The following is a 26,700-nucleotide window of genomic DNA, read 5'->3' on the forward strand; positions in this document are numbered from 1 at the left end:
TCAGAATCCAGCTATTTTCAGTCAGGCCCCATGAGAGGTGTTTCCCGTAAACCAACCAAAGAAGGCTTCTTTAAAAAGAAGTCAGCATTTGTGATGCAATGTTTTGAAACATTTTCCAAACACACTTTATGACTTAAGCATTAAATGTAAAAAAAAAAAAAGCATTTTAGTATTTGACTATAATTTTACTTTATACTGTATACACACACATACGTTTTGTTTCTTTTATGCATTCTGTTTCTTCCATTATTTCATATTCTTTCTAATAGATTTTACTGTTTGACATTGAAATGTGTTTCAGTTCCTGTTCTAAATTTCAGGGAGTCTGTGACCCTCTGTGATCTTCTCAGATCCCACAGACAGCGCCACGTCTGCAGTGCATAGAATAATTACATCTCCTCCGTGGCCCTGCTTTCAGTGTCTGCAGAGGCCAGAATGGAAAATGCCACGTTGCAGAGAAACTATTTTTTTCCAGCGTTGTCTCATCCAGATGTTTCTTTCCTTTCTGCTCTGTATACTCAGAAAGAACAGACATTAGCAATCTACAGCAGAGTGAATCTCTGTGACTGTGAATTTAGGCAGACGTCTCATGGGTGGGATGAAATGGTAGGTGTGATTAGTTTAGTCTGCTGGTCAGGAGACACAAAACTAAGAGACAGTACAGTGGGATGGGCCCCTGGAATTTCAGACTGGAATTTTTTTTGGGATTCAACCATTTGAAACTCTCGGTCCAACATAGAAAAAAAGTGCTGCCCATTTGAAATACATGCTACATTTACAGTCAGCCACTATAGATCATATGTGAACCATTATCGGATCATAAATGCATTTTAGGATCATATATGATTTTACTTCGCTAACTCATTTGACCTTAGTTGACTTAACACAGAAACATTTTAAGTCCAGGTCATTTTGCTTTCTCTTTGTTGAAACAAAAACAAAAAAAACACAAATATAATAGCGTATAATAAAGCAAAGGAATTTTTTTTAATCAAATATTGTGTCAAAGTAACAGTTTGATTTATAAAATGATCAATAAATGTAATATTTTCCTTACATAAAACAAATAGAGTGTCATACAGGCCTTTATCATGGCTCTTTAAAAGGAAGTTGTTTATTTTTTATTTTATATTGTAAGGAAATAAGAACATTTATATCAGTAGTTTTTAATTAACTTTGCCTAATTATAACTTGTTTTAAACTTTAGTCTACTTTGGGGGGCTTTATTAGTTTTAACAAAAGTGTAAAAGACAAATCCAAGCAGACAAACCCAAACCAGTTTTCTTGGTTATTCAGTCTTTCTTTCAGACCTACATGATCCGACATGAAGCTTAATTCAATAATACGTAGCTGGAAGGGAGAGTTTTTGCAAACCGGGCACAAATTATGATCTGGCCTGTTATGCTGCCCTAAGTGTTTTTTTTTTTTTTTGTAGCAATAAAATGTTAATATGCAGAGCAGTTAGTTTTCCTGAACTTTTAGACAAAGTAATATCTAACACTGAGATGAGAAAATGAATGCTCACATGTCTACACTAGAGTTCAAACATGAACTAGTTTAAAGTTTGTGCTGGAGAGTATGCATGTGAGCTGCATACACAGAGTTAACTGTGGGACGTCCCACCCTAACCGAGTGACCTGCCCACAGCAAATGTCTTCTGTGTGAACTTGTGTTGCTTTTTAGATAGTTTCAGACCCTTTGACCAGCTGACTTCTCCTCTGGCTTCTCTGTTAGACGGACAGAAGGTAAGAGCGTTCATTTGTGTCCCATTCTAACATCATGAATATAAAAACCAATGAACTCTAACGGTCAAGTGTTGATTTACTAATACTTTAAAAACCATTGCCGAAACAATTCTTACTTGATTTAGCTTGATTTTTGTTTTTATCCTATTTGCATGTTAAGATGATTCTACAGTTTTAAAGATCACGTTCCTGTGTGCGTGTAATGAAAGCACAGATTTACTGAAAGTACTGATCTTACTTCCATTGGAAACAGGTGTCTGTTGCTTTATAGGAACTCCATGTGTTGTGCATGAAATGTTTGTGAAATGCATGCAAACAAGCTAATGCTCTTATTGAAAGATCGAAGCTAAACCGTGTAGTCTGGGGCTCAGAGCAGCACAATGTTGAGGTATTGTGTGCCACATATGCAGACGGACGGGTGAACACAGAGTCAGGGATGGGGGGGAGGGGAGGCCCCTCCTCTTACAATTACTCCCATCCAAAGGAATGTGTGTTTCCATGGCGACTTTTCACCAGCTGTTTGAGACCATATCGAACCGAGGCAGATGTTGCTGCTGTAGACAAACAAGAATCGCGTGAAGTCAAACTGTCAGGCTACAGCTGCCGAAAGCACCCTTATTGTTATATAAAGTTAAGATAAAAAGGTTGAAAATCCTTTGCATCATGTTTTTATTTATTTTTAACTTTATTGCAACATTTAATGTTACATTTACCATACCACCTGCAAAATCTTACAAGATCTTATGAGAAATGTGTGGTACGGCATGGATAACAGAGAAAAATGAACATTTTTATCAAAACTTGAAACGTTGGATGTGCCTTTGGGTGAGATAGAAAAGGTTAAAGGGGTTTTTAATCAATTCTGTGTGCAAGGGGATTGTAAACCGCACAAATCAGGCTAGTATTTACAGCGCATACAGATTAGTCAATCGGAAAAAAAAACTAATAAGTTACAGAAACTGAAAAGAGCAACAAATCAGGTTAAGAATGTGGATCTGATTTTAACTCGGCGGATCGTGACTCGCGCTCACCTCGAGGATCAGATAGGAATATAAACGAACAAGTCATATTTTCTCGGCCACAGATAAGGTCTTTTCAAGGTGATACGCTTATATTTATAGGGTGAAATTCATTTTCTTTTTCACAGACAGTTGTTCTGCTCTTTGCACTGGATGAAGGAGTGAAATCACAGAGTGGTTTAATACCAACAGCGGTGGGGGGGATGGGGGGGGGGGGGGCGACTTGAAAAGGTCAGGTGATTGTTAACTCGAGTTACATGGATCTTTTTTTGCTCAGTCGCTCTCTTGACTGTCTTTTGTCTTCCTCAGAGGACCCTGTACTCCTTTTCAGCAGAGGAGGAAATTTCCTCTTCCCTCCCACCTTGTTTTTCAGCACAAGGTTTAGCAATTAATAGCGATTCCTCGTTACTACTACAAAAAAGAGAAAAAAAAGAACGAGATCGGGTCACAGAGAAATTAGTTTTCATTTCCTGTGAAACAAATCCTCGGGAGTAAAAAAAAATCTAATAAAAGTGCTGATTTGTCAAAGCAAATTAGTGTGAAACCCCACTTTTCTCCCGTAGACTCAGATGTGACTGCAGTTCTAACCGGTTCACTGTTTGTTTCAAAGGATGCTTTCACTAAGGTTTTCTGCTTAGTGCTAAACGTCGCACAGATGCACGCACGTAATTGTGCCGTAATGGACAGGTGGCTCATGCAGAGGTTTGCTGCTCATGCCAAGTGGCTTCCTCCTCCATAAATCAAGCATGCCCACCATGCCAAACTCTCTATCCCAGTACTGGACACTGATGATACTCTTCTGTTTGTGTTTAACATGCTAAGTCTATACCTGGGATGATATTAGAGTAAGCACAGCGAAGGTATGTTTGTTCGGAAAATCAGATGCATGTATTGTGCAGTGTTTCAATTTGCATTGAGAGATGCACTGGCAGCCAGTCAAATGTCATGGATGCAGCTTTGCAGCTCATTTGTTTATCTAGAGACTGAACCACCTGTTTTGTCGCTCCGGAGAGAACTACGTCAGCAGAGCTCCTGGAAAATGACCTTTTGGGAAAAAACGCAGAGTACTGAGCTGCTGTTTTCCTCCCGGTTTACGCCCAACAATCTGCTTACCTAACTAAACTCTAAATTAAATACTGGGTTGAGAAGGCATCCTTTATACCGCTGACTTTCCTTCAGCTCGAGCATGTTTGAGTTTGAATGCGACCTTCCAAATAAAACAAGTTGTTTTGCTCTAAAGTGAGTAATGGACTTATACTTCGGCCAAAAAATGACTTGCATAGACGTGCCCAGATGTCTTCTGAAAGGAATAGAGTGCACCTCTAAATTAATTATGTGACATGATGTCAGATCATTTCCTCCATCCTATGACTCACACAGCCTCGGCCTGTTAAAATAGGATGTTTTTGTTGACAGAAAGCGAAAAGATTCTTTGTCTGCCACATTTTAAAAAGACGTCAGCATTTGAAGAGGGTGACAGAGTCTCTGTAGCTTTCCTCGTTTAAGTCTAGAGAGGTGGAGCGTCTGACCCCGGTCACCTTATTTTCCTTTGCCAAAGAAAACCATGAAGGGCTATTGAAGGGTTCACACACCTGCTTACACAGTTCTTTATGTGCTGATCACAAAAGATCATGTGCATGCATTCAACAACAAGAGGTCTTCAGTGAAATGACCAACAATATAACTCAAAAATCTAATCTAATGGAGGATTTATGGATTTCCATGATGTATTATTTGAAACATAAAACCAAATATGACAACACAACCATCTCAATCAATCAGAGCTGAAATGTGCATCCAACTTATTTCTGTCAAAGTAGCATAAGATCTTTTCTTCAGCATTGTTACATTTGTATCTCAGTGGAACATCAGAGAAGAAGAAATGTAAGATCTATCCATCGTTTGTTGATTGCATGGAGGCAGATCTGAATGCAATCTTGAGTTTGATTGTAAGAAATGCAAGGCTTCAAGTGGACAAAATAATGGGGGAAGTCCAGCATACACCACCAGAGAATAGTCATATCACTAGAAAATCAAGTTGTTATATTTTGATTAAAAATTACAAACTCAAATAAATAAAAAAGACAAGAGAGACAGAAAGCAAGAAAGAAAGAAACATGGTTAAATCTTTTACAATGAAATCAAGATGCATTTAGAAAATGGACTGAATTTACAATTAATGCCAACTTTACTTTCTCCGTGGGTTTTTCTTGAAGAAACAGGGAATTTTTCAACCTTGGGCAATAAGCCATAGAGATTCCCAGCAGTTGCTGGGCAAATTATATTCAGGTCAGTGGTTTCAAGAAGACCCTTAACTCATTCTACAACTCAACCAATTATGAATGTACAGATAATATGCAGTAATCCCACCCATTATCTACTCGTGCACAAATGGCCCACCACAGCTTGAGGGTGGGAATTAACTTTGATTTTAATCGCATTCAAATTCAAACACCAAATATGTCGTGATTCATATTCATCATACTTGCAACAAGAACTTGGCTGATGGATGCTCCTTCACAACCAATAACTTTCATAACCAAAACACAGTCATAACAGTTTTTATGCAGCATTAGCATCTCAATCACATAAAGAAAAGTGCCTTTCATGTTTAGAAAAGGCTGGGTGTCTTTTGTTTTGCAGCCAGTTTCATTTCTTTTTATAGAAAAACAATAGTCTGGCTTTGATCTTTAGTGCAGTAAAAATGCAGATGTCTACCTATGGCTGCTTTGAACCTTCCAGCCATAAACAAAATATATCTATATTGATACAGAGGAAGAGGGATCTCTGGTACAGAGAGAATGGACAAGAGAATGAGTGCTTTCAGACGAGCAGCCCCTATCTCCCCGCAGGAGAGTGTCGTTTCTCAAGGAGAACATATCACATCAGTCAGTCTTCCAGAGGAGAGCAGTCGAGCTAGCAGAACAAAGACAGACTGAGCTCTTATCTCAATCAGCTTCTGTGTCTGGAGAGAGCATACAGAGCAAGTCGGTGGCCCGAACACGTCTGAGGTCTTGAACTGATGTGTTATTGATCTCAAGCCATATATAAAGAACATAAAGATCTGAGTAGCATGCATATGTGTGATTCTGATGTCTACAATACTCACACTTCAGGAAAGCACATATTACATGCATAAAACTATACACGATAATGTGTAAGTGCAGTGTAAATCCTCCAGATTACCTCAGGTTTTTGGTGTTTTAGATATACAGGATGACGTGATTTTTTTTTTTCTTTTTTGCTTAAGGCTGAAACTCAAGATGAGGGTTTGGATCTTCTTCCTGTTCTGCCTCGCTGGCAAGACTCTGGCTGCTCCGGTAAGTACATACACACACACACACACACACACACACACACACACACACACACATATATATATATATATATATATATATATATATATATATATATATATTTCGATTTTTCTATATTTTTTAATTACTCATTTCAAAATGAAGAATAGTATAATAAAATTGCATGGGGGGTAAAAAAAATCTTTGTATAAAAACCAAAAAGCATTTTAATGTCCTCTTTGACATTGCTTTGTGACTAAACCTTCTCTAAAGTCCATATACATTTCATTTTACAGACCGAAGAGGAGCCAGTTGATGAAGAGGTATGTTTTATTAAATTAATGTTGAAATCTTTTCAGAATCTCTTTGCTTAAATCCAAACTGCATTTTTAAGAAGACAGAAATTCGCCAAACATAGACAACTCGCCCCCATTATGGAACCAGATGTGTTTACATATGCAGCTTCCTGTTACATCCCCCCGGGGACTGAAATCCATAAAGTTTGAAAATATATCAGAAAGGGAATAATTACAATTCACTGCTTCCCCACATGTGCACGCAGATGCCAGTTGTGTCAGACACAAAAGCAAAACTCTTGCAGTGGCTGTTCAGTAATATGGGTCATGCGCTTCCTTTAATCCATATAAAGTTTAACTTGTACATATTTTCCTCGCATAAAAGAGGAAAGCAGTGTTTAAAATTGGGCTTGGTTGTCTCATAATTCAGGAGCTGGAAGTGGGAGCCAACCCAGTCCAGGTGGAGACCGGAGAGTTTGACGAGGCCATTGAAGTCGTGGAGGATGTTATTGCTGAGAGTGAGTTTAATGTCTTTTCAGATTTCAGAAGTTACAGATTTATTTCCTCTCGAGAGATTTATCTGCTGTTTGCATCATGTCTTCTGTCTCTGTGCACGCGTGAAGTTGTGATAACGTGTGTAGATTACATTGTAGAAGTACACGAGACTATGGGTAATAACAGGCTGCAAATAAGTCAAAAGTAGACAGCTGTAATTATGTGTTCAGACAGACTATGGTTATACAGGACTAAGTTGATTCCAGTGCCAGTCTCCCAGCCGCATTCCCACCACAAAACATCTAGGAAAGGGAAAAAAATGTAAATCCATTGGTCAAGGACATTTTTGAATATATGCCCTTAAAAGGAATTATATATTTATATATATATATATATATATATATATATATATATATATATATATATATATATATATATAAATATCCAAAGCGACTTACAGATGAAGACAGTGGAAGCAATCAAAAACAACAAAAAGAGCAATGATATATAAGTGCTATAACAAGTCTCAGTTAGGTTAACACAGTACACATAGGATGGGTTTTTAACTAATATAATAAATAAAAAGAAAACAGATAGAATAAAAAAATAAAAGAATAGAGCAAGCTAGTTAGAGGTCTTTACAAATACACACACACATACATATACAATTGCATAATAAATGAAAAGAAAATAGAATACAAAAAGATTAGAAAGGTAGTTAGATTTTTTAAAGATTATATATATATATATATATATATATATATATATATATATATATATATATATATATCCACACACACACACACACACACACACACTCATATATAAATAAAATATAAATTAATAATGAAATATAAAGAAAAGTATATATTTATGACCTTTACAAATAGGAACAATATAAAATATAAAGTAAAAAAAATAAATTATATAATATATATTAATAACAAAATAAATTACAAATAAAGTATAATATGAAACAGATATCCATATATAATATAAAATATATAATATAAAATAAATATACTACATTATTTAAATGAAATATACTAACTACTGTATATATCACAAGTGACAATCAATAAGTACATAAGCAAATATTTTTTGTCTTTAATTCTTTTTCCTTATAGACCCCTGCCTAAACCATCACTGCAAGAAAGGCAAAGTGTGTGAGGTTGATGACAGCAACGAGCCCATGTGTGTGTGCCAGGACCCTCTGACCTGCTCTGCCCCAGTCGGAGAATTCGAGCATGTGCGTGTCTTTAATCATTTCCTTATTTTCACATCTGTCTCATGTCTCCGCACGTGTGGTGACAGCAGTGCCTGGAGTACATGCACACCATTTGTGCAGATTGATTGAAATGTTGTTTTACGCATTGGGCAAATAATGTCAACAAACATTAGTATGATACGGTAGGGAAATCAAACCCGTCAGGCTGACAACTGTGGCATTTATGGCTGCTCATATTTATGGCTTTTATTTCACAGGTCTGTGGCACTGACAACAAGACCTACGAGTCCTCCTGCCACTTCTTTGCCACCAAATGTGCACTGGAGGGCACCAAGAAGGGCCACAAGCTGCACCTGGACTACATCGGACCCTGCAAATGTGAGCATGTAATAGTGCAGTAAAACAAGGCAGACTTTGAAAGCAAAATCTAGACCACTCACAAACTCAGCCGTGAATGTAAGTGGAATTGAGTGCTCTGGAGTGATTGATGTCTTGTAGCTTTGAGGCGTCCCTGCTACCTCTTCAAACACTGAGCACAGGATGAGTCTGAGCTTGCCAGTGCTGCTCCATAAAGCAGACCCAATCCCCCTAAATCTTCCTCATCCAGCGCTGCTGCACGCCTGATGAGATGAGTCGGGACTGAAGGGCTCAAATGGAGCTCCTGCTGTGGTGTAGTCTCATCGCTAAGCAGGGTGTCTCAGTCAGAGACTCAAAAATGTGTTTCTGCCATAAACTAATTTGATCCTAACAGCTATGACACTAATATTAGCCAGAGGGCTGTAATATGGTCCCTTTTAGAGTATAATGCTTAGATGTGTGCATTAGGCATGCTGTTTGTGTTTATTACTTATTTCAGATCGATTGATTTAATATTTGATTTTTTCCTTAAGACATCGCCCCCTGCATTGACAATGAGCTGAAGGAGTTTCCCCTGCGCATGAGGGACTGGCTGAAGAACGTGCTGGTGACCCTATACGAGCGCGATGAAGACAATAACCTGCTCACCGAGAAGCAGAAACTCAGGGTCAGTTCAACTCTTTGCTCTTTATAGTCTGAAAAACCTCTGAAAATGCCAGCATACCATAGTAGAAAAAAATAATTAGTGCCGGGACTCGATTAAAAAAATTAATCTAATTAATTAGAGGCTTTGTAATTAATTAATCGAAATTAATCGCATTTTAATCGCATATAAATATTTGACCTGAGAACAGTGAGAAGTAATTTTTTTCATATGGATTTATAGTATACCATTGAATAATGACTGAATACATAAGCTTAAGCAACAAAATATTGTTTATTTTTGTTCAACCAAGTCTAGCAGACCAGTGAAATTTTTGCCATTAAGTGTAGCAATAGCATATTTAGAAACAATTTAGAAATAGTACATTTCAGAAATTCAGGAACCTTATCGGTGCTGGAACCTTCTGTAAAGTGTTTTTTTAAGTAAAACACAATAGTGTCAATTACATTCAGAACATTGGAAACCCTGACTATTAGAAAACATCTCTCTGTTGCTTCAGAGGCCATAACATACTAAGTCCAACTCTCAATAACCTTAGCCAAAACAATAAAGAGTTCAACATAAACTGTTGCACCAACAAAATAATACATAGTTCAACATAAAGTGTAAAGTCCACGCTAGCTGCTATATGTTTTGCGTCGAGGTGATACTTGAGGCTCGATGTGCTGCGCCTGCGGTGATATGCGAACGCTAGTTGGTGCTTCAGTGTAATCGGTCCCGCCGAAACTCATCCAGTGAGAAACGTTCCGCGGTGCACAAATAAGTTATTAAAAATGGGGGAAATTTTTTTCTGTAACGAATTAATCTTAATTAACGCATTATTTTTTGTGTAATTAATTAATCTCAATTAACGCGTTAAAGTCCCGGCCCTAAAAAAAATCTATGCTGCTGTATTTAAAACACATATATTTAATTATAAGAATACTTCAAATCCATTAACATATAACATTTCAAACCTACTGATATAAAACTATAATTAGACTTTTTTTGTAGTATTTCTTTACTGCACAATGCACATTTCCTAATATTATCCCGAAAATGTAAAATCACTATTAACAAGGATTGTATGATTTATGCAAGATATTTAAAGTCTATATCTAAAGTATGCTTGCATTAGTTCAACTTTAGCACAATCAAATATACTTCAGTAGATCTTTGGTTCGACTTTATGTGCAATTAAAGTGCATAACGCAGACAACTGGTTGTTCCAAATTAACTGACTTGAAGTGTATCAAAGGTACAGTTGCAGGGTATTTTTATTAAGCACATAAATATTTAAATGTAAATAAATGTATTTCAAATACATTTTAGCATTTGTATTTTTCACTAAGGTAGGCTCATTGGAAAAATGTGCAACTACTTACATTTTAACGTTTTCATCACCTTACCAGATCCATTTGTATGGCTTGTCTAACATAGTAAACTTGCTCAGAAGCTCACCCGGTACAGTCCTGTGAAATCACAATACAAAAAACCCAACATAGAACACATAGAAGCAATCTAAAATAGCATGATAGTTAATGCATTTTAAACTTTATCGGTTATGTCTTTAACTTTATCGGTTAGGAGGTTTGATATTTTCTAACATGACAGAGCATTAACCTTTAGCAGTAACTCGCCAGACATTTTGTTTCTGAACTGCTGCGATGTTTACAATAACCAATGTAATAAAACTCTGCCAGATTTACGTTCATCCAGGAACAGCACTCACTGGAGATTTAATTTTAAAAGTATTGCAAAACGTGCAAGAAGCAACATAATATAATTGTGCAGAAATGCCACCACAGGCAGGTTTTCCCAATGAGCTTGGGTTGCAAAATACTATTTTTTTTTTTTTTTTTGCCTCCGGAAATGTCCATTGTTTCATGACAATGTAAAGAAGATTTGAACTGAAGACAAGTTCAACAGCAGCCTTATCTTAGGGAAGGAAAAAAAAAAAACACTAGTATAATTAAACAATATAATCAAGTCCAGATGACAAAACTTCTGAATTGCCTGCAAACTTCATGCTGTGTTTGTAGATAAAGAAGATTTACGAGAACGAGAAGAGGCTGGAGGCTGGTGATCATTCTCTGGACCTTCTGGCCCTGGACTTCGAGAAGAACTACAACATGTACATCTTCCCCGTTCACTGGCAGTTTGGCCAGCTTGACCAGCACCCTGTTGATGGGTATGTTAACTCATTTTCACAGCTTACATATTTCTGAAAAAGCTGTTTAGAAATGACCTTATGTTTCAGTTAAGTGCTATAGTACGAGAGGCAGTTATTGATTTAAATGTGCATGTGTTTGTGTGTTATATCAGCTTCCTGTCCCACACTGAGCTGGCTCCTCTGCGCGCTCCTCTCATCCCAATGGAGCACTGCACCACCAGCTTCTTTGAGCAGTGCGATGCTGACCAAGACAATTACATCGCTATCGAGGAGTGGGCCAACTGCTTTGGAATCAAAGAGCGTGAGTTTTTCACCATGCCGTTTATATTTTTGTTAAGTTAGGTTCATTTATTTGCTAACTTTAGCTGTTTTCTGCTTTCAGAGGACATCGACAAGGACCTTGTCATCTAAGCACGTCTACCATTGATGCTTCCTAGTTACTATCGGGGCGAGGTGCTAACCCTTAAGTTAAAATCAAAGTAAAGGTGCTAACTGCGATTTCTAACAAACTCCATATACCACTAAACATTTTTAATGTTTAAAAAAAAAAGTGCACAATCCACACAGTAAATATCACAATGAGTGACTGAACACTACCGTTTTAAGTTGGCCAAGCAGCTGTTGGGAGTTAAATATGATGAACTATGTAGTTGCAACACTTTGTCGGAAGTGGATCCACAAATGCTTTTTACACTCAGAATCAGGTCTTGAAATGTAAGTTTGCAGTTCTGATGGTGGAAATGTACAAAAACGAAATAAAGTTTCCAAATAAATGTTCTTTCTGCTTGCTTTATAAACTTTTAGTTTTGTTTGTTGCACTCTGGTGGTGGATTTCTTGTTTTGATGTCTTTATTAAATATGATAACATCTTTTGATTTGAGCCCTGAATATCTGCAGGCTGATGTTTTTATTTGCATATTGTTTCTAGTCAGAAATCAGGGCCAAATATTGAGTGTTTTAAAAGTCGAATAATAAAAGGAAATATTATTTGAATTCAAGAGGACAGAATCTCGCAGGATGAGATTTCTTTTTTTCTCCCTCTAACATGTTCACATACATTTGCAGTATTTGTGAGCCCTATGAATCTCTTTACATGAATAAAAGCTACTGAAATCTCCAAACTCAATCTTTGCATGCATTTCTCCATTTATCTTGATCTGTTCCCCCCAGATATATAATTGCATAACCCATTTATACGTCAATGTTTGCTATGGGCAAAATGAAAAACATCGTGAAACATGATGTTTGCAGATCATTTGTTTTATTCAGGCACCCAGGATCATTTTAGCATTGGAGTAAATATGAATATGACTATATAAACACTGTAAATGTGCAAAGAAAACAATGCTGCATGGTCAATGCAGGGCTAAAAATCTGGAGAACATATGTTAGTAGTTTCCTTGAGGGTGGAGTGGATGTTTACGTAATTTCCCTCTTGCCTTATATATAAATATATTTTAGGACCCTGTATTTTTTTTAGGATTATTACGAGCCAGTGTGGCTAGCCCAGTGTGTAATCCTGGTTGAACTGAACAATTACAGTAAATGCTAAAAATGTAAAGAAGTCAAACTGAACCAATCCTGTATCAAGCATGTATTTATTGATTTGTAATAATTGTCAATCATTTAGGCTAAGAATATTTTCTTAAACATTTTAGATCATTGCACATCCTGAAAGCAGGGCGATTCTAATAGTTTTAATGTTTGTTTTGTGTGCTGTAATGTTTCATACTGCTATATTCATATTTCTAAACACCTACTAAATCAGGCTCTACTATAGTTCAAACTAAAGCAGATTCACGTTTACTGAAGTATGTTGCATGTGCTGTATTGTATGAAGCAGTTGGAAAAATAGTGCATGGTCTCATTGGGAATAGACAGTCATGGGAAAGCAGAGCTAGAGAGAGCAGGATTTACCCAGTCACCAGGCTTACCATTCCAGCCAGACACTCGCGTCAGGAATCTCAAACAATGGCAGAGCTCCAGCCAGAACACTGCGCTGCAGTCCAGCCCTCTTCTGCACCGGGGAGGGGGAAAAACACTCTTCTCGGCTGCTTCTTAACTCTGAAAACAGATCACAAAAAAATGGAACATTACTAACACAAGCCCTAAAACCCCAATAGGAACCACTAGACATAAATCAACAAGTATTTCAGCTGATTTTCTCTTTATTTGATCAACATTATGACATGCGTTATCACTCACTAGCAGTGTCAGATATTATTGAGAATGACTTCTTCATGTTTTAGAGTTGATTTGAGTGTTTTCATCCAAAGAACATTTGATATTATAGCTACACACTCAACATCACTCGGCTGTAAGTACAGATTTAAATACAGAAAACCATCATAGACCTGGAATAACAGGATTGTATCTATATTTGATGCCATCCACTGCATCCCCCCCCCCCCCCATTAGAACCCTATATATACACATACATTGTATTTAATGCATTTAGCAGAGGCTTTTATCCAAAGCAACTTGTGCATCCAGGCTATACAATTTTTACCAGTATATATATACTGAGTGTTAGATATCAGTAAAACAGAAATCAGAAGAATGTATTTATGATACATCTTTGGCAGCGATATCATTGACTTGATTGCAAATTGATTGAACAGATACTATTTAAACTGAACGGAGCTGAATGATGACATCACTGAATTAAATGATAAACTGCCTTTAACTATTATTTTGCATTTCCCTATTTAACATTGGACCTATATTATATACTTGATGTAAACTTGAAATATAAGCATGCTTTAAAAAAAAAATCTACTGACAGAAGCCAGTGTTTTCTTTACAATATATAAAATAAGATTTCACAGCTGCGTGCATACTTTTTAAAAACACATGAGATTTATAAAAAAAATTTCACTTGAATTTATGTTTACAATAAATATTTGATTAATTTATATATATATATATATATATATATATATATATATATATATATATATATATATATATATATATATATATATATATATATATATATATATCAGACAAAACTGATATTGAGTGACAGAAGAACTACTCCAACATTAAATACCACAGATCATGTTGAACAAATTATTCCAATATTATTATTTTCTGTAGTTTGCAAAAATCCATTTTTTTCAACTCAGCTGATTGCAATAATAAATACTTTTTTGATAGATTAGCTGAACTCACTTTTTAACCCTTTATTCTCCCGATCCGATACAAACAGAGCCCAAACAGATTTTTTTTTTAATGAAAATTTTTGGTTAAATTCAAATGATGAATAATGTTGATAATCTGTTGGGATTTATTAGTCATGGATTTCTGGTAGATATTCCTTTAAAAATGCAAACACAATCTGTATCGTTTTCAACCGCAAATGTTTGCATCTATGAGAAGCGTGTCGCCCCCTAATGGACAATATAATATCTCAAAATATTCACCTTTACAAATCATAATTTATTAAAAAAAAAAAAAAGTTCGATTGCAGTTGTGCGGAATTACGTGTGCAAATACTATAAAAATATCTGCTACTAATTTTCCCCACAATGTCAACCAAAAGGGTAAATCACAAGAAGCCTCCAAATTAATACTAGGAAAACTCAACAAAATATATAAAATGAAATAAAAGTTAATTCAAAAATAATGCAAATAAAATAAAATAGACATATAAACAATATTATTCAAATTTCAAAATGAAAGTGATGTATATGTGTAGGGCCATTAAGATATTCAGAAGCAATTAGGCTTCCTTTCTTTCAACATTCGTTATTTTCAGGAAATGAATTAATCCAATATTATTACTATTCAAATATTCTGTCCATATATTTACTTTACCCTTTCTACTAATTTCCTACTATACTTCAGTGAAGCAATAACGTTGACATATAGCATATTTGTTAATCAGCATAATTTAAAGTCAGTAAAACAAGTATTACCACGAGGCATAAACGGGGTATTTAAATTATTTTCAAATTGCTGTAATCAGAGCGCTTTAGATTTTTTTTCTTTTTTTATTATCTAATATTTTAATAACAACAAATAGGTAAATGTTTAGTTGTAATAAATTGATATCCCATTAATTATCATATTAACTATGCAAACGTAAACGGTCTTTAAACTGCCTTGCTTTAAGTGTTTTTTTTTTTTTTTGCATTTTAATTTCTGAAGTGAAAAACCTGCATTGCACATTTGCCACACACGCATTCTTAAAAAAAAACACCTTGATATGCTCTTTCGTCATTTTAATGTTTTCTCACGTGACTTAGAATGATGGTGTAACGTTTGTAATAAACAGTTTCTAATGTGCACAGATATCACCTAGTTTTGCAAACAAACAAATAAACGTTTAAAAGCAACGACACGACACGAGCAGCTGCTGCGCAACATTGTTCACGTCCACGCGGGCCTAACAACCTTGTTCTCAGTCCTCCTTTCTTTCACTCTCGTTTTTGCGAACAGTCGGTATAGTTGACGTTTAATTGGTGGATTTGGGAGGCTTTGCGAGAGAACGAGTTCTGATAGGATGCGCGAATCCACTGCGTCGATCTGATTGGCTGTTGGGTTCTGCGATTAGGCGGGCCTTTGATTAAGCACGAGCTAATGTGTAACCGGCAACCCGCCGCCACACGCGCTGCTGCCAGTGTCTGAGCTCAAAGCCTCACAGCGACCGGCGCTTCAATAAAACCACTTCAAATTCAACACAAACACATATTACTGATTCCCTCTTGGTAAGTGTGGTTTTGGGATTTAATCTGTTGTATTAAAAGATATAAAGCGTTTGTCTTTTTTGCAGCCTTTTTGTGTAATGGTGCGGTTAGCGTACTGACTGTTAGCTCGTGCGCAGCTAATAGCCATGTGCTTTAGATGACGAATATGTTTTCTATAAATGCACGATTTCGCCGGTTTTCATAATTAAATCATTTAGATGATTAATATAATGTTATAATTACCGAATGAAGTGATAAAACGCGCCGTTGGGCCGCTGGGTGGGGTTTTGTTGCTCGACGCTCTGAGGATTAGCTTTAGCCGCGTTTCCGTTGAAGAGAGATCCCGCGTTTATCACGGTAAATTACACGTCTTTTATATCGTATTTCCACGTAAAATCACTTAAACTCATTTTCCGTGTACAATGTGGTCATTTATTATTGATATCTATAATCTCATCCAAGCTTATGCGCTGAACACGTGTCTGATTCGTTAACGACGATTACAGAAACAAGTGTTTGATTGAAATCGTGAACGTATCTGAATAAATGTTTGGTTTTTGATATCGTCATATGTCTCGGTGGGATCACAAAGGATCCGTGTTTAAGATCGTAACGCATCGTGTGATGATGAGGCCTAGTGAGTTCACTTTATATTGGTGGCAATGAATGTCCCACCCTTCACGATGAGCAGCTAAACCAGTCGATCTGGGAGAGTTTTAATGCTTTTATTTTAAGTGTGTCTTAATTTTCCAGTTGTATACACTGGTATCGACATTGAAGGCCTCGTTGCGTTTCTATCTTACTGGGCTTAACAAAGGGATCCGTTTCAGTTTCACTTGAGCAGTCCTGGGTTTCCCTCGCCATAATCTATTTTACCTTTTATAGCAGCTGAAGTTTAATAGTTAAAATAAATTGTTCAGCCAGAAGAGTTAACTGTCATTCCCTTCTTGTTCAAACCCATACGACTTAAGGAACACCGAAGGAGTGGTCCCTTGGGTTTGGGGGTTAGTGTTATGGGTTTGGGACATCATGATTTCTACTTTAGAGGTGATTTTTAACCTGTCATTTTGTTTCAGCTGATACCAGTTGACCAAAGAAATGGTGATGGAGAAGCCAAGTGCCCAGCTTGTCGGGCGAGAGTTTGTCCGACAGTACTACACCCTTCTGAACCAGGCTCCTGACTACCTGCACAGGTCACAATTTGCTGCTTATATATTATTTCTTTTGTTAGATACAAGTGAGGTTTGTGACAAGTGAGATTGGAGATCCCTTACTTGTTTAAAATGTGGCAGTTCATATTGCAATGCAGCTAAACGTTTCCTTTGTCTTACAGGTTTTACGGCAAGAACTCGTCTTATGTGCACGGTGGTCTGGACAATAATGGCAAACCGGCTGAAGCGGTCTATGGACAGTCTGTGAGTTTTAATTCAAGTGTTTAGTTTTCAGGATTCAGTTCAGTAGCTCAATGTGATTTTATTTTCTTTCTGAACAGGAAATCCATAAGAAGGTGTTGGCTCTGAGCTTCCGTGACTGTCACACTAAGATCAGGCATGTCGATGCTCACGCCACTCTGAACGAAGGAGTGGTGGTGCAAGTTTTGGGGGAGCTGTCCAATAACATGCAGCCCATGAGGAAGTTCATGCAGACATTTGTTCTGGCACCTGAGGTATGAACATTTTGTCATGATTCATTTTAAGAAATTAATATTATTTTCTAATAATTAGGCATGTTGAAACACAATTTGGTAATTATACAAATATATGGTGAGGGGGAAAAAAATAAAACATTTAAACTTGTAATTTTTGTTAGTTAATTGATGTAAAAAAAAATTCATGATTTTAATTATGATTTTTAATAAAATTTAATCTGTTAAAGTGAGTAGAGATGTTTTTAACGAAAGAACAAAAAAAGCAATCCAGAGAAATAAAAACAGAATTTGGAATAATAAAATGTATTTAGGAGGAAATAAAACTGACTTCATAAGGCCCTTCATTCCAGAGAGGGAAAAAAAACACTAACGTAAGATTGCAAAGTCAGGTGTTTTCTTTGGGGTTAACAGATGAATTGTTCACCACAAGGTCAATAATTTGTGCTAAAGTAAATGGGACCAATTGTCTTCACGTGGCCTTTAAGAAATGATTTGCTAGATATTGATCCTGAGTGGAGTTAAGCTTATTTGCAAGCTGTAGCGTCCAGATTGTCTACACCCTATTTCCACATTCAGTTTTCTTCATTCATTGACTCAATTGAGCTTGTTCACATTGATCTGGGTGATTTATTGGGATCTATTTGAACTATAATAAAAGTCCCTGTCCAGTATTGTAAAATGACTAAAAAGGTCCAGTAGCTGAAAAGTGTAGCAACCTTGAACTCAAACATTTTAAGTCTGTTTTTAATATCACATTCCCTAGGGTTTTTGTGTTATGAAAGCATCCGCTTGTTCTGATCTTCAGTATTTGATTAATGCAAGAAATTGCTCATTAATAAATACAGTAATTTCTGAGGCACAACAAAAATATTTCCTTTCAGGTGATGTTCTGTTACTCATTACTCTTTACATTGCTGTGATCTTTGTAGGGATCAGTTGCAAACAAGTTCTACGTACACAATGATATCTTCCGGTACCAGGATGAGGTGTTTGGGGACTCAGACTCTGAACCCCCTGAGGGTGAGCAGCTGATATCATTGGTGTATTTCAGAGTAATGTCTCCAAATCGCTCTTGCTGTGAGCAGAGGACTTCATTTATCTCCTGTTGTTCACAGAGTCTGAGGAGGATGTGGAGGAGCTGGAGCGGGTGCACTCTCCTGAAGTGGTCCAGGAGGAGTCAGCTGGGTACTACGAACAGTCACCTTGGTAAATAGCATTCGTTTTAACAGCTCATTTAATCTAGTTGTTGTAAGTCATTTGTGTAAGGCAGGATGCAAGCTATGCAGGCGTGTTGTAGGCCAAAACAAACCCTACACGCTTCATTTTTGATCTGTCATTACATGAACCCCTCAGTAACTGGTCATTTTATTTGATGATATTCTCTCAAGACAGAGGGGTGATAGTTTGCAAATTTTTTACATAAGTTTGTGTTTACAGCGTGGAGCCCGAGGGGCCACAAGAAGAGGTGTCTGTTACCCCAGAGCTCCAGCCGGAGCCAGAAGCAGAGGTGGAGCCTGAGCCAGCAGATGTGCAGCTGACGGAGCCTGTCAGCGAGCCCGAGGTTCACATCGAGGAGAAGATCCAGAGATCTCCCCCTTCACCCACACCTGCTGACACAGCACCAGCCATGCCAGAGGACAACCGGGTAAGACCACCCTCCTCACAGTCTGTTGGGTCTCTCTCGTCAATAGAGCTTTATTTGTGTAGATGTGCAGTCATCACAAACCGGATAAGAGTGATCACATTTCAAGTCAAATTTTTTTTATTTGTTTCAGCCGTCTACATGGGCTTTAGTCACTAGCAAGAATCTCCCACCAGGAGGAGTGGTCCCCGCCGCAGGAGTCCCTCCACATGTTGTCCGAGTCCCATCTGCGCAGGTAGACATTCACAACCAACCTGTTCACTCCAGGAATTATTTTTGGGTTATCCTGGCTATTAGTTGCTTTTTTGTTTATTATATTAGGTCTCTTTATGGACCCCTCTGCTTTTAATGCAATTTTAAGATCTCTTAATAATAATTGTCCATTTTAAAACCTCTTAACGTGTTTTGTTTTTATATTGTTTGAAAAAAAAATTCACTCGTACAACTCCTGTGACCCTCCGGTCTTAATACTGCAATATCTTAAGTCATCAACAAATGGCTAGATCAGTGTCTGAACAAACTGTATGAAGTTTATCCTACTGTGGGTAAAAGTCTTTCAATCTATGGGATCCGATCCCAGATTTCTACTAGATACCTGTAGGCTATATTACTTTACTGTAAACCTGTTAATGGGGTTTCATTTCACAACTTGCTGTAGAATAAAAATTTAACAACCGTTGTAGATCATTTTACATTTTTATTTTTCATTTTAATCAGTTTTATTGCACCAGGTGATTTAAAACATTTTTGTGATCCATAGCCACGCGTGGAGGTGAAAGCAGAAACACAGACCACAGCACAGAGACCCCAGAGAGACCAGAGACCCCGTGACCAAAGACCAGGACCCCCTCCGGCAAACAGAACAGCAAGGCCAGGAGGTGTGCAAGAGTCTAATCAATCTTGTACGGGTGCACATGAACGTTTTTATGAAAAAAGTACCTGATTTTGCAATCTATAAAATCTTATTTGTTTTGGCAAAACTGCTAAAAGGTGGGGTAAGTGATTTCTGCTAGCCAATGTTGACGTATGAAATCACTAAAATAAACACGCCTCTACCCCAAAAGGGTCTCTCACCAATTTTGATAGCTCCTCCCCACACTTCGGTGATGCTGTCTACACTATAATATACATCTGTGGTCTACCCTGGATGTGGCACCACATGACAAATCCCAGACAGAAAACTGCTGCGGTCTTATATTTAAAGTATTGACTGACATTTAAAATAATTAAACGGTCACTTCGTTGTGTCCGGTTTACTAGACAGACTTTAGCTGTTTCAGCACAGACTCGCCTATCGTAAAAAAACAAAGTAACCTCTGCATCTGATCACAGGCCCTCCACTCCTTGAGATCTGTCCAGCACTGGAAAGCTGATCCGATATTTACACGGGTCCTACTTATTGCTTTAAGCCACCTTTTGTTCCCCAGAAGTGCTCCTCTAGTTTATATATATATATATATATATATAGATATATCTATATATAGATATATATATATATATATATATATAGATATATCTATATATCTATATATATATATATATATATATATCTATATATCTATATATATATATATATATATATATATATATATATATATAGATCTATCCGTCATCTCTATCTTTGTTGCTGAGCTAATGTCTGTCCTCTGCTCTAAACGCTGTCCCCTCCACATAATAGTAGACACGCCCCTTACTGCCGATTGGCTACAAGTTTTTGCTACTCAGCCCCGAAAACGTTTTCTGAAGCGTTTTTGAAAAATTGCTTACCCCACCTTTAACGCAACCTGAGCATTGTAATGAATCTCATGTCTGCGTATAAACAGCATCTCACACAAAATTGTAAGTTAAATTTAAAAGCAAACATCATGGCTGGACAACTATCATCCTGAAAGTGTAATGTATTTATTGTTTAATCTCTGGTTAGCAGTGCGGGAGGGTGAGAGCGCGGAGTCAGAGGTGCGGCGAACGGTCCGGTATCCCGACAGCCACCAACTCTTTGTCGGAAACGTACCTCACGACGTGGATAAAAACGAGCTCAAGGAGTTCTTTGAACGTAAGTGATGCAAAGATTATTCTTCGACTCGAACTGATTTTAAAATGTAGATCAGCTCCTCCTGCATTGATGTGCTTGATCACTTCTCCCGCACAGAGTTCGGCACGGTCCTTGAGCTGAGAATCAACAGCGGCGGAAAGCTGCCTAACTTTGGATTCGTGGTGTTTGATGACGCCGAGCCCGTGCAGAAGATCCTCAGCAGTCGGGTATGTGTGGCTTTCAGATGTTGTGCAGTACAGGATGTTTAGACTAATGCAGGATCACCAGAATGACCTTTTCTTTATGCCGTAGCCCATTAAACTGCGAGGAGACGTTCGGCTGAATGTAGAGGAGAAGAAGACCCGCTCGGCCCGTGAAGGTGACCGGCGGGACATCCGCCCCAGAGGCCCGGGGGGACCACGTGACAGGGTAGGTGGGTCAAGGGGACCACCCACCCGTGGAGGCATGGCTCAGAAACCTAGTTTCGGAGCTGGTCGAGGCACAGGACCCAGCGAGGGCCGCTATGCAGGACCACGTCAGTGAGGCAGCTCCCCATCATTCACTGCTGATGCAAGTCACCCTGGTTAACACCGATGGCTTCCCTGTTCCCCGTCTCCATCCCTCACTCCAGGACCCAGGAGTGCGATTGTTCTTCTTTATCTGGACTCTTCCTTTTATTTCTGAGATTGAACTTGAATTTGTTGTAGAAAAACAAAACTACTTGAATTGGGGAAAGGAGAAACCTAGCATTTGGTTTAAGCGTTCTCTCCCTGTTTCTTAAAGGAACGTGTTTTTACTGCTTGGGCAATCCTGTGTATTGCTAGCACCCGCTTTCAGGTCAAGTTCAAGTATGGTTTTATTTGGATTTGTTGCCAAGTCAAATCATGGTTGTGTGTGAGTGACTGTCTAGCATGTTAAGAATCCTGTTTGCCTTCTACTGTTGCACTTCATCAAGAATGACAACATATTTTAACAACTCCACTGTTGAGAGAACAAAATAAACTCTATGTACTATTTTGAAGCATGGGTGTGTCTTGACTGGGAGATTGAGAAACATTGACAGGGTTTTCTATAGCCATTGGAAAATGTGAAAATACAAGAATTGGACTTTAAAGGCATGGAACTACAAATGAATGTAGTGTTCTTGTAGCTTCTAGACAGTGGAAGGTATTTTCTGCTAATTTTAAATCAATTAAACTGAAAATGAAAAGATTAACAATTTTTATTACAGAACTGCACGCAAAATAGTTTTTTTTTTTTTTTCATTTTAATTTGTCGTCCATGTCAAATTGGAAAATAAAATGTGGTTTGTGATTTATCCAGTTTTCGTTTTTTTTTTTTTTTTTTAATTACGGTTTTTTTTTTTTCACTTCCCTTCATATCCAGAATATTTGGTTAAAATTGATGTTAAAATGCTTATGCAGCAGTAATGAATGATAAAGTCATGAAAATTACAGGTGCTTTCAATAATTCAGTATTAATTTAAGTTTTACACATTAATAAATTGTTTTTGTCAAGAGTCATCTGAATAGTGTCCTATTGATATCATGTGACCCGTGTAGTTTCTTTGAATGTTGGAGAGAATCAGTTTGTGGCCATAAGAGGGGAAGACAAAAAAAATCAGAAAAGAAGATTTGATGATGGAGAAAGTGACGTGATGCCAAAGTTGCGTAATTTTTGTCGGACTGGTAAGGGATTGTTTTAATTTACAGTGCTGGGTAGATTATTTATGAGTTGTAGTCTGTTGCTGACTACAGATTACATGGTGAAATTGAAAACGGATTAGTAATATAACCGAGTCACTCATTTTAGGTGTTTTTACCTCTTTTTAGATTACTTTTTATCTAACTTGTTTTAAAATTTCCATTCAAACACCACACCATACATATCAAAAGAGGAATATATAAAATTAAGAAGTGCATTAAACATTACACCAGCGTTTCCCAAACTGCTTAATATAAGAATTGCAGTGGGTTTGTAAATTGATAAAAATCTAATTAGAAAAATGGAACAAATAATAACTTGAACACAAAAAAGGAATAGGCTATTTTATTGAACCGCATGTCAATGTGACCATTAATTAAATATAAGAACTGTAAGCTTAAAAATGTGTTTTAATTATTTAAATATTATTTAAATAGTTTAAATACTAACTAAACTATTATTTTAAGCAGTTTTTTTTTTTTACAAATCTTTTTTATATGAACAAAGTTTACTAATTTGCATAATTATTTGTTTCATGCATGGTCTAATTGCTTTAGAGGTTAAGAATTAGGGAGAATATATTATGATTAGTTTACTGCCACTGTGTGAATAACGTGAAGTCATAAAATCCATAAAATTTTGTATCAGTATTTTGAAATGAGATTTACTCATTGGAATCTGACTATGTAATCCAGAATACATATAACTGGTTACTACCGAGCAAAGGTTTTAATGTAATTTACTGAAAACTATGAAAACTTATGCTGGCACATGAAGATGATATTGAACACCTTTGTGGTTTCAGTACTTAAACAATAGCCAAAGAACTACTGAATGCATCTTTAATCGGCCAAACATTGTGGGAACCCTGGGAGATATAGTATACATATCTACATTATATCTCTCTCTCTATATAATCAATGTGTGTGTGTGAGATAGAATATATGCAAATCTAATTTCTTAAGACTCCAGCACCTGAAGATCCTCATAGCATCGGCTCAATCTTTCTTCCATTACTGCTGGTCATAACAGAAAAGGCAATTTTGCACCTATAGACATCCATCACCCAGCCACCGAAATGATGAGATTTTGCAATATTGTGCTGCCACTCTCAACAAATATCAATATGTTATATTGCCCCAGCAGTGTTCTTTACAGATACCTTATCCCGAGGCACACGCCGGCCAATCACATTCCCATTTTTGCTGTGTGATTGCATTACTGAGATTACTGGGCCTAATTATGAATTCATGTGCTTTCACCAGACTCACAACTGTAGCACCTTGTAAACTGGATGAACAGTGAGTATGATGAGCTGTAGCTGTGATGTTGGGTGTGTTGAGCAGCAGGTAGCCCAGCATTAGTATTCATGAAAGGGACAGTGCAGCTTCTTTCCGCCACCTAATTTTGGAGCCCTACACCCCCCATGACCCACATGAGCTCGAGATATCCTCATACAGCTGGCCAAACCCAGCAAACATACGGGCCCCCAGCTGGACCCTCACAAAGCCTTGGGCTCCGCAACACAACACACACCGGCACAGATAGTTTTGGGTTAGTTTACCCAAAATAAACTCACCCCTCATGTTGTTCCAAATGTTATAATTTAAAATGACTTTTTTTTTTTTTTTTAGAATTGTATTGGCTGCTTTTGTACTTGCAATTAATCCAAATTTTTTGCTGTTGCTTTTATGCCTTAAAAGCAACAACAACAACAAAATACAAGTCTTCTGCAACGTTTGTGAGTGCTAACACAGGAATTAGCTACTCTTTAATTTATATCTGTGCATGCTGCTTAGTTAATAGTTCATCTCATTTCAAAAATAGAAATTTGTGGAAATTTTACTCACCTTCAGGGTCTCCAAGATGATGATGTGTTTGTTTTCCTCATCAGAACAGATTTGGATGAATTTAGCATTAAGTTACATCACAGGGTTTGCATTTCAGCGCACGCATTAATCACATTATAACATCTTATAACGAGGTAAATTCCCACAGTTCCGATATATCATCAAATTATATTAAGCATTATCAATTTAACAGTTTAAACACTCACTTAAACAATTTAAACGCAAGAAGACGCGAGAGAGAGCTCAATAATGCGCGCGCCTGTGAAATAGCACGTGCGTGACTCCAGATTTGAATCTTGTTTTTATACATTATTGTGTGTAAACGGCCAGATACATACACAATGCTGGCTTAATGGCTGCCTGTCTTGGCAAGTATTCAGGTAAACACAGTCGGTTTATATAAACAGTCCATATACAGGCGAATGTAAGTGAATGTAAACGACTGAAAAACAATACCCACGTAGATTGCGTGAGGTCTTAAAGAGACAGCTGCCTAAATAAACCTGCTGCTGTGTTATCAATATTATACAGTGAAGTGCCTATACAGTTACTATAAAGTGTTTTTATACAGTTTAATAAGTTATTCCATTTTTGTGGTAATTCAGTAGCTGAATATTAGCCTACCTGAAAAACTTAAAACACCATTAATTTTGATTTGTATCTTAATATTGTATTTATTTGTGCTATTGCTTGTAATTAATATATTTGTTCATATTTTATGACTGGACTGTTTACTTGTCTTTTTCAATTAAAATAAATTCATTTCAGAGTTTGAAATCAGTTTTTTTTTAAAGTATCTTCCTAACAATATAAATATGAATCAAAACAATTATAAATTGTAATTCACATACACTAATTGATGGATTAGAGTGGTGTGGATTACTTGTGGATTATTGTGATGTTTTTATCAACTCTCATTCTGGCGGCACCCATTCACTGTAGTTGATCTTTTGGTTATAGGCTGAAGGTGAGTACAGAAAATGTTCATTTTTGAGTGAATTAAGTCTTAAAAGTGTCTCAACCATTAAGATGAACAAATTTCACACTTACAAAGTCTTACAAAACTCGTATCTGGTAATTTTAAGAGCTGAATTTATTATATTTGCATGGAAAAGAGTGACCTTCACATTCTTCATTATGTATCGATTAGTGTTCCACAAAATAAATTAATGCAAATAATAATAAGAGATTTCATTCCGTTTTTGAGTGAACTATCGCTTTCAAAACATTTCACCTCCAGAGTTTTTATTTTATTGCAAAGTTTTTAATAAAACAAAATGATGGAAATTCCCAGCTCAGACTCAAAATATTCATTTCTCATATATTGAGGGAAAACACTTCCTGTCACAGCCTTCATGTTTCACTGGTTTCAGGCCCCGCGGCGGTTTTCAGTGTCAGCTGTAATGTAATTCCAGGTCCAGTGTAAAGCGTGAGCCGGGCCGTCAGAGGGGCCGGCTGGTCTGGAGATTACTCAAGCGGGGGGAAAAATTGACTGCGCTTTTGTGGTTCATAATCCACTTGCATAATTTAAAAGCCTAAGCGAAGATGACCATAAGGCAGAGTATGGATGGATTCAAATGCAGTCATACGGGGCCTCTGGGAAATGTGTGCAAAGTGTACTTTCCAGTGCCTGAATCTGAATAATTGAGTTTCCTCTAAAAATTGGTTGGGGTATATAAAGCTCCAAACAAACAAATGCTTCAAAATAAGAATATTACAAACTATTCAAATAATATTCAACATAACTTTTGACTTTTCAATTTTGAAAGACGGAAACTGCAATACAAGAGTTATTCCCACTAAACAATAATATTACTGAGCAATTGACCAATAATCTAAACAGACCTTCTATCTTCTCTGATATCACTTTGTTTATATATG

General features: G+C 36.9%; 2 protein-coding genes and 1 long non-coding RNA gene across 6 annotated transcripts; 2 read left to right on the forward strand and 1 right to left on the reverse strand.

Moving 5' to 3' along the window:
• Positions 1–1,595: 1,595 nt before the first annotated feature.
• On the forward strand, positions 1,596–12,248 carry LOC113114267 (SPARC). Its single transcript, XM_026281144.1, has 10 exons — positions 1,596–1,745; positions 6,015–6,084; positions 6,357–6,383; positions 6,787–6,874; positions 7,979–8,100; positions 8,337–8,457; positions 8,970–9,103; positions 11,122–11,270; positions 11,405–11,553; positions 11,635–12,248. Exons 2-10 carry the CDS (start codon positions 6,028–6,030, stop codon positions 11,661–11,663), a joined length of 876 nt encoding a protein of 291 aa, XP_026136929.1. The 5' UTR covers positions 1,596–1,745; positions 6,015–6,027; the 3' UTR covers positions 11,664–12,248.
• On the reverse strand, positions 6,881–25,153 carry LOC113114268 (uncharacterized). The gene is made up of 3 exons (XR_003293693.1): positions 24,820–25,153; positions 13,187–13,316; positions 6,881–7,153 (listed from the first exon to the last, which is right to left on the reverse strand). It is a non-coding gene; the product is annotated as an uncharacterized LOC113114268 (long non-coding RNA).
• g3bp1 (GTPase activating protein (SH3 domain) binding protein 1) lies at positions 15,812–22,286 on the forward strand. Of its 4 annotated transcripts, none has more exons than XM_026281139.1 (12): positions 15,812–15,964; positions 17,020–17,136; positions 17,277–17,358; positions 17,436–17,609; positions 18,521–18,611; positions 18,707–18,797; positions 19,029–19,236; positions 19,367–19,468; positions 19,994–20,135; positions 21,158–21,286; positions 21,383–21,492; positions 21,578–22,286. In XM_026281139.1, the coding sequence occupies exons 2-12, from the start codon at positions 17,042–17,044 to the stop codon at positions 21,806–21,808; spliced, it is 1,455 nt and encodes a 484-aa protein (XP_026136924.1). In that variant the 5' UTR covers positions 15,812–15,964; positions 17,020–17,041; the 3' UTR covers positions 21,809–22,286. The 4 variants fall into 4 exon arrangements, with proteins under 4 accessions (XP_026136924.1, XP_026136925.1, XP_026136927.1 ...); XM_026281140.1 differs by having other exon boundaries at positions 21,161–21,286; XM_026281142.1 differs by having other exon boundaries at positions 15,813–15,964; positions 19,994–20,111.
• Positions 25,154–26,700: the final 1,547 nt, after the last annotated feature.

This window comes from Carassius auratus, chromosome 14 (assembly GCF_003368295.1).
Source record: "Carassius auratus strain Wakin chromosome 14, ASM336829v1, whole genome shotgun sequence".
Lineage (NCBI taxonomy): Eukaryota > Metazoa > Chordata > Actinopteri > Cypriniformes > Cyprinidae > Carassius > Carassius auratus.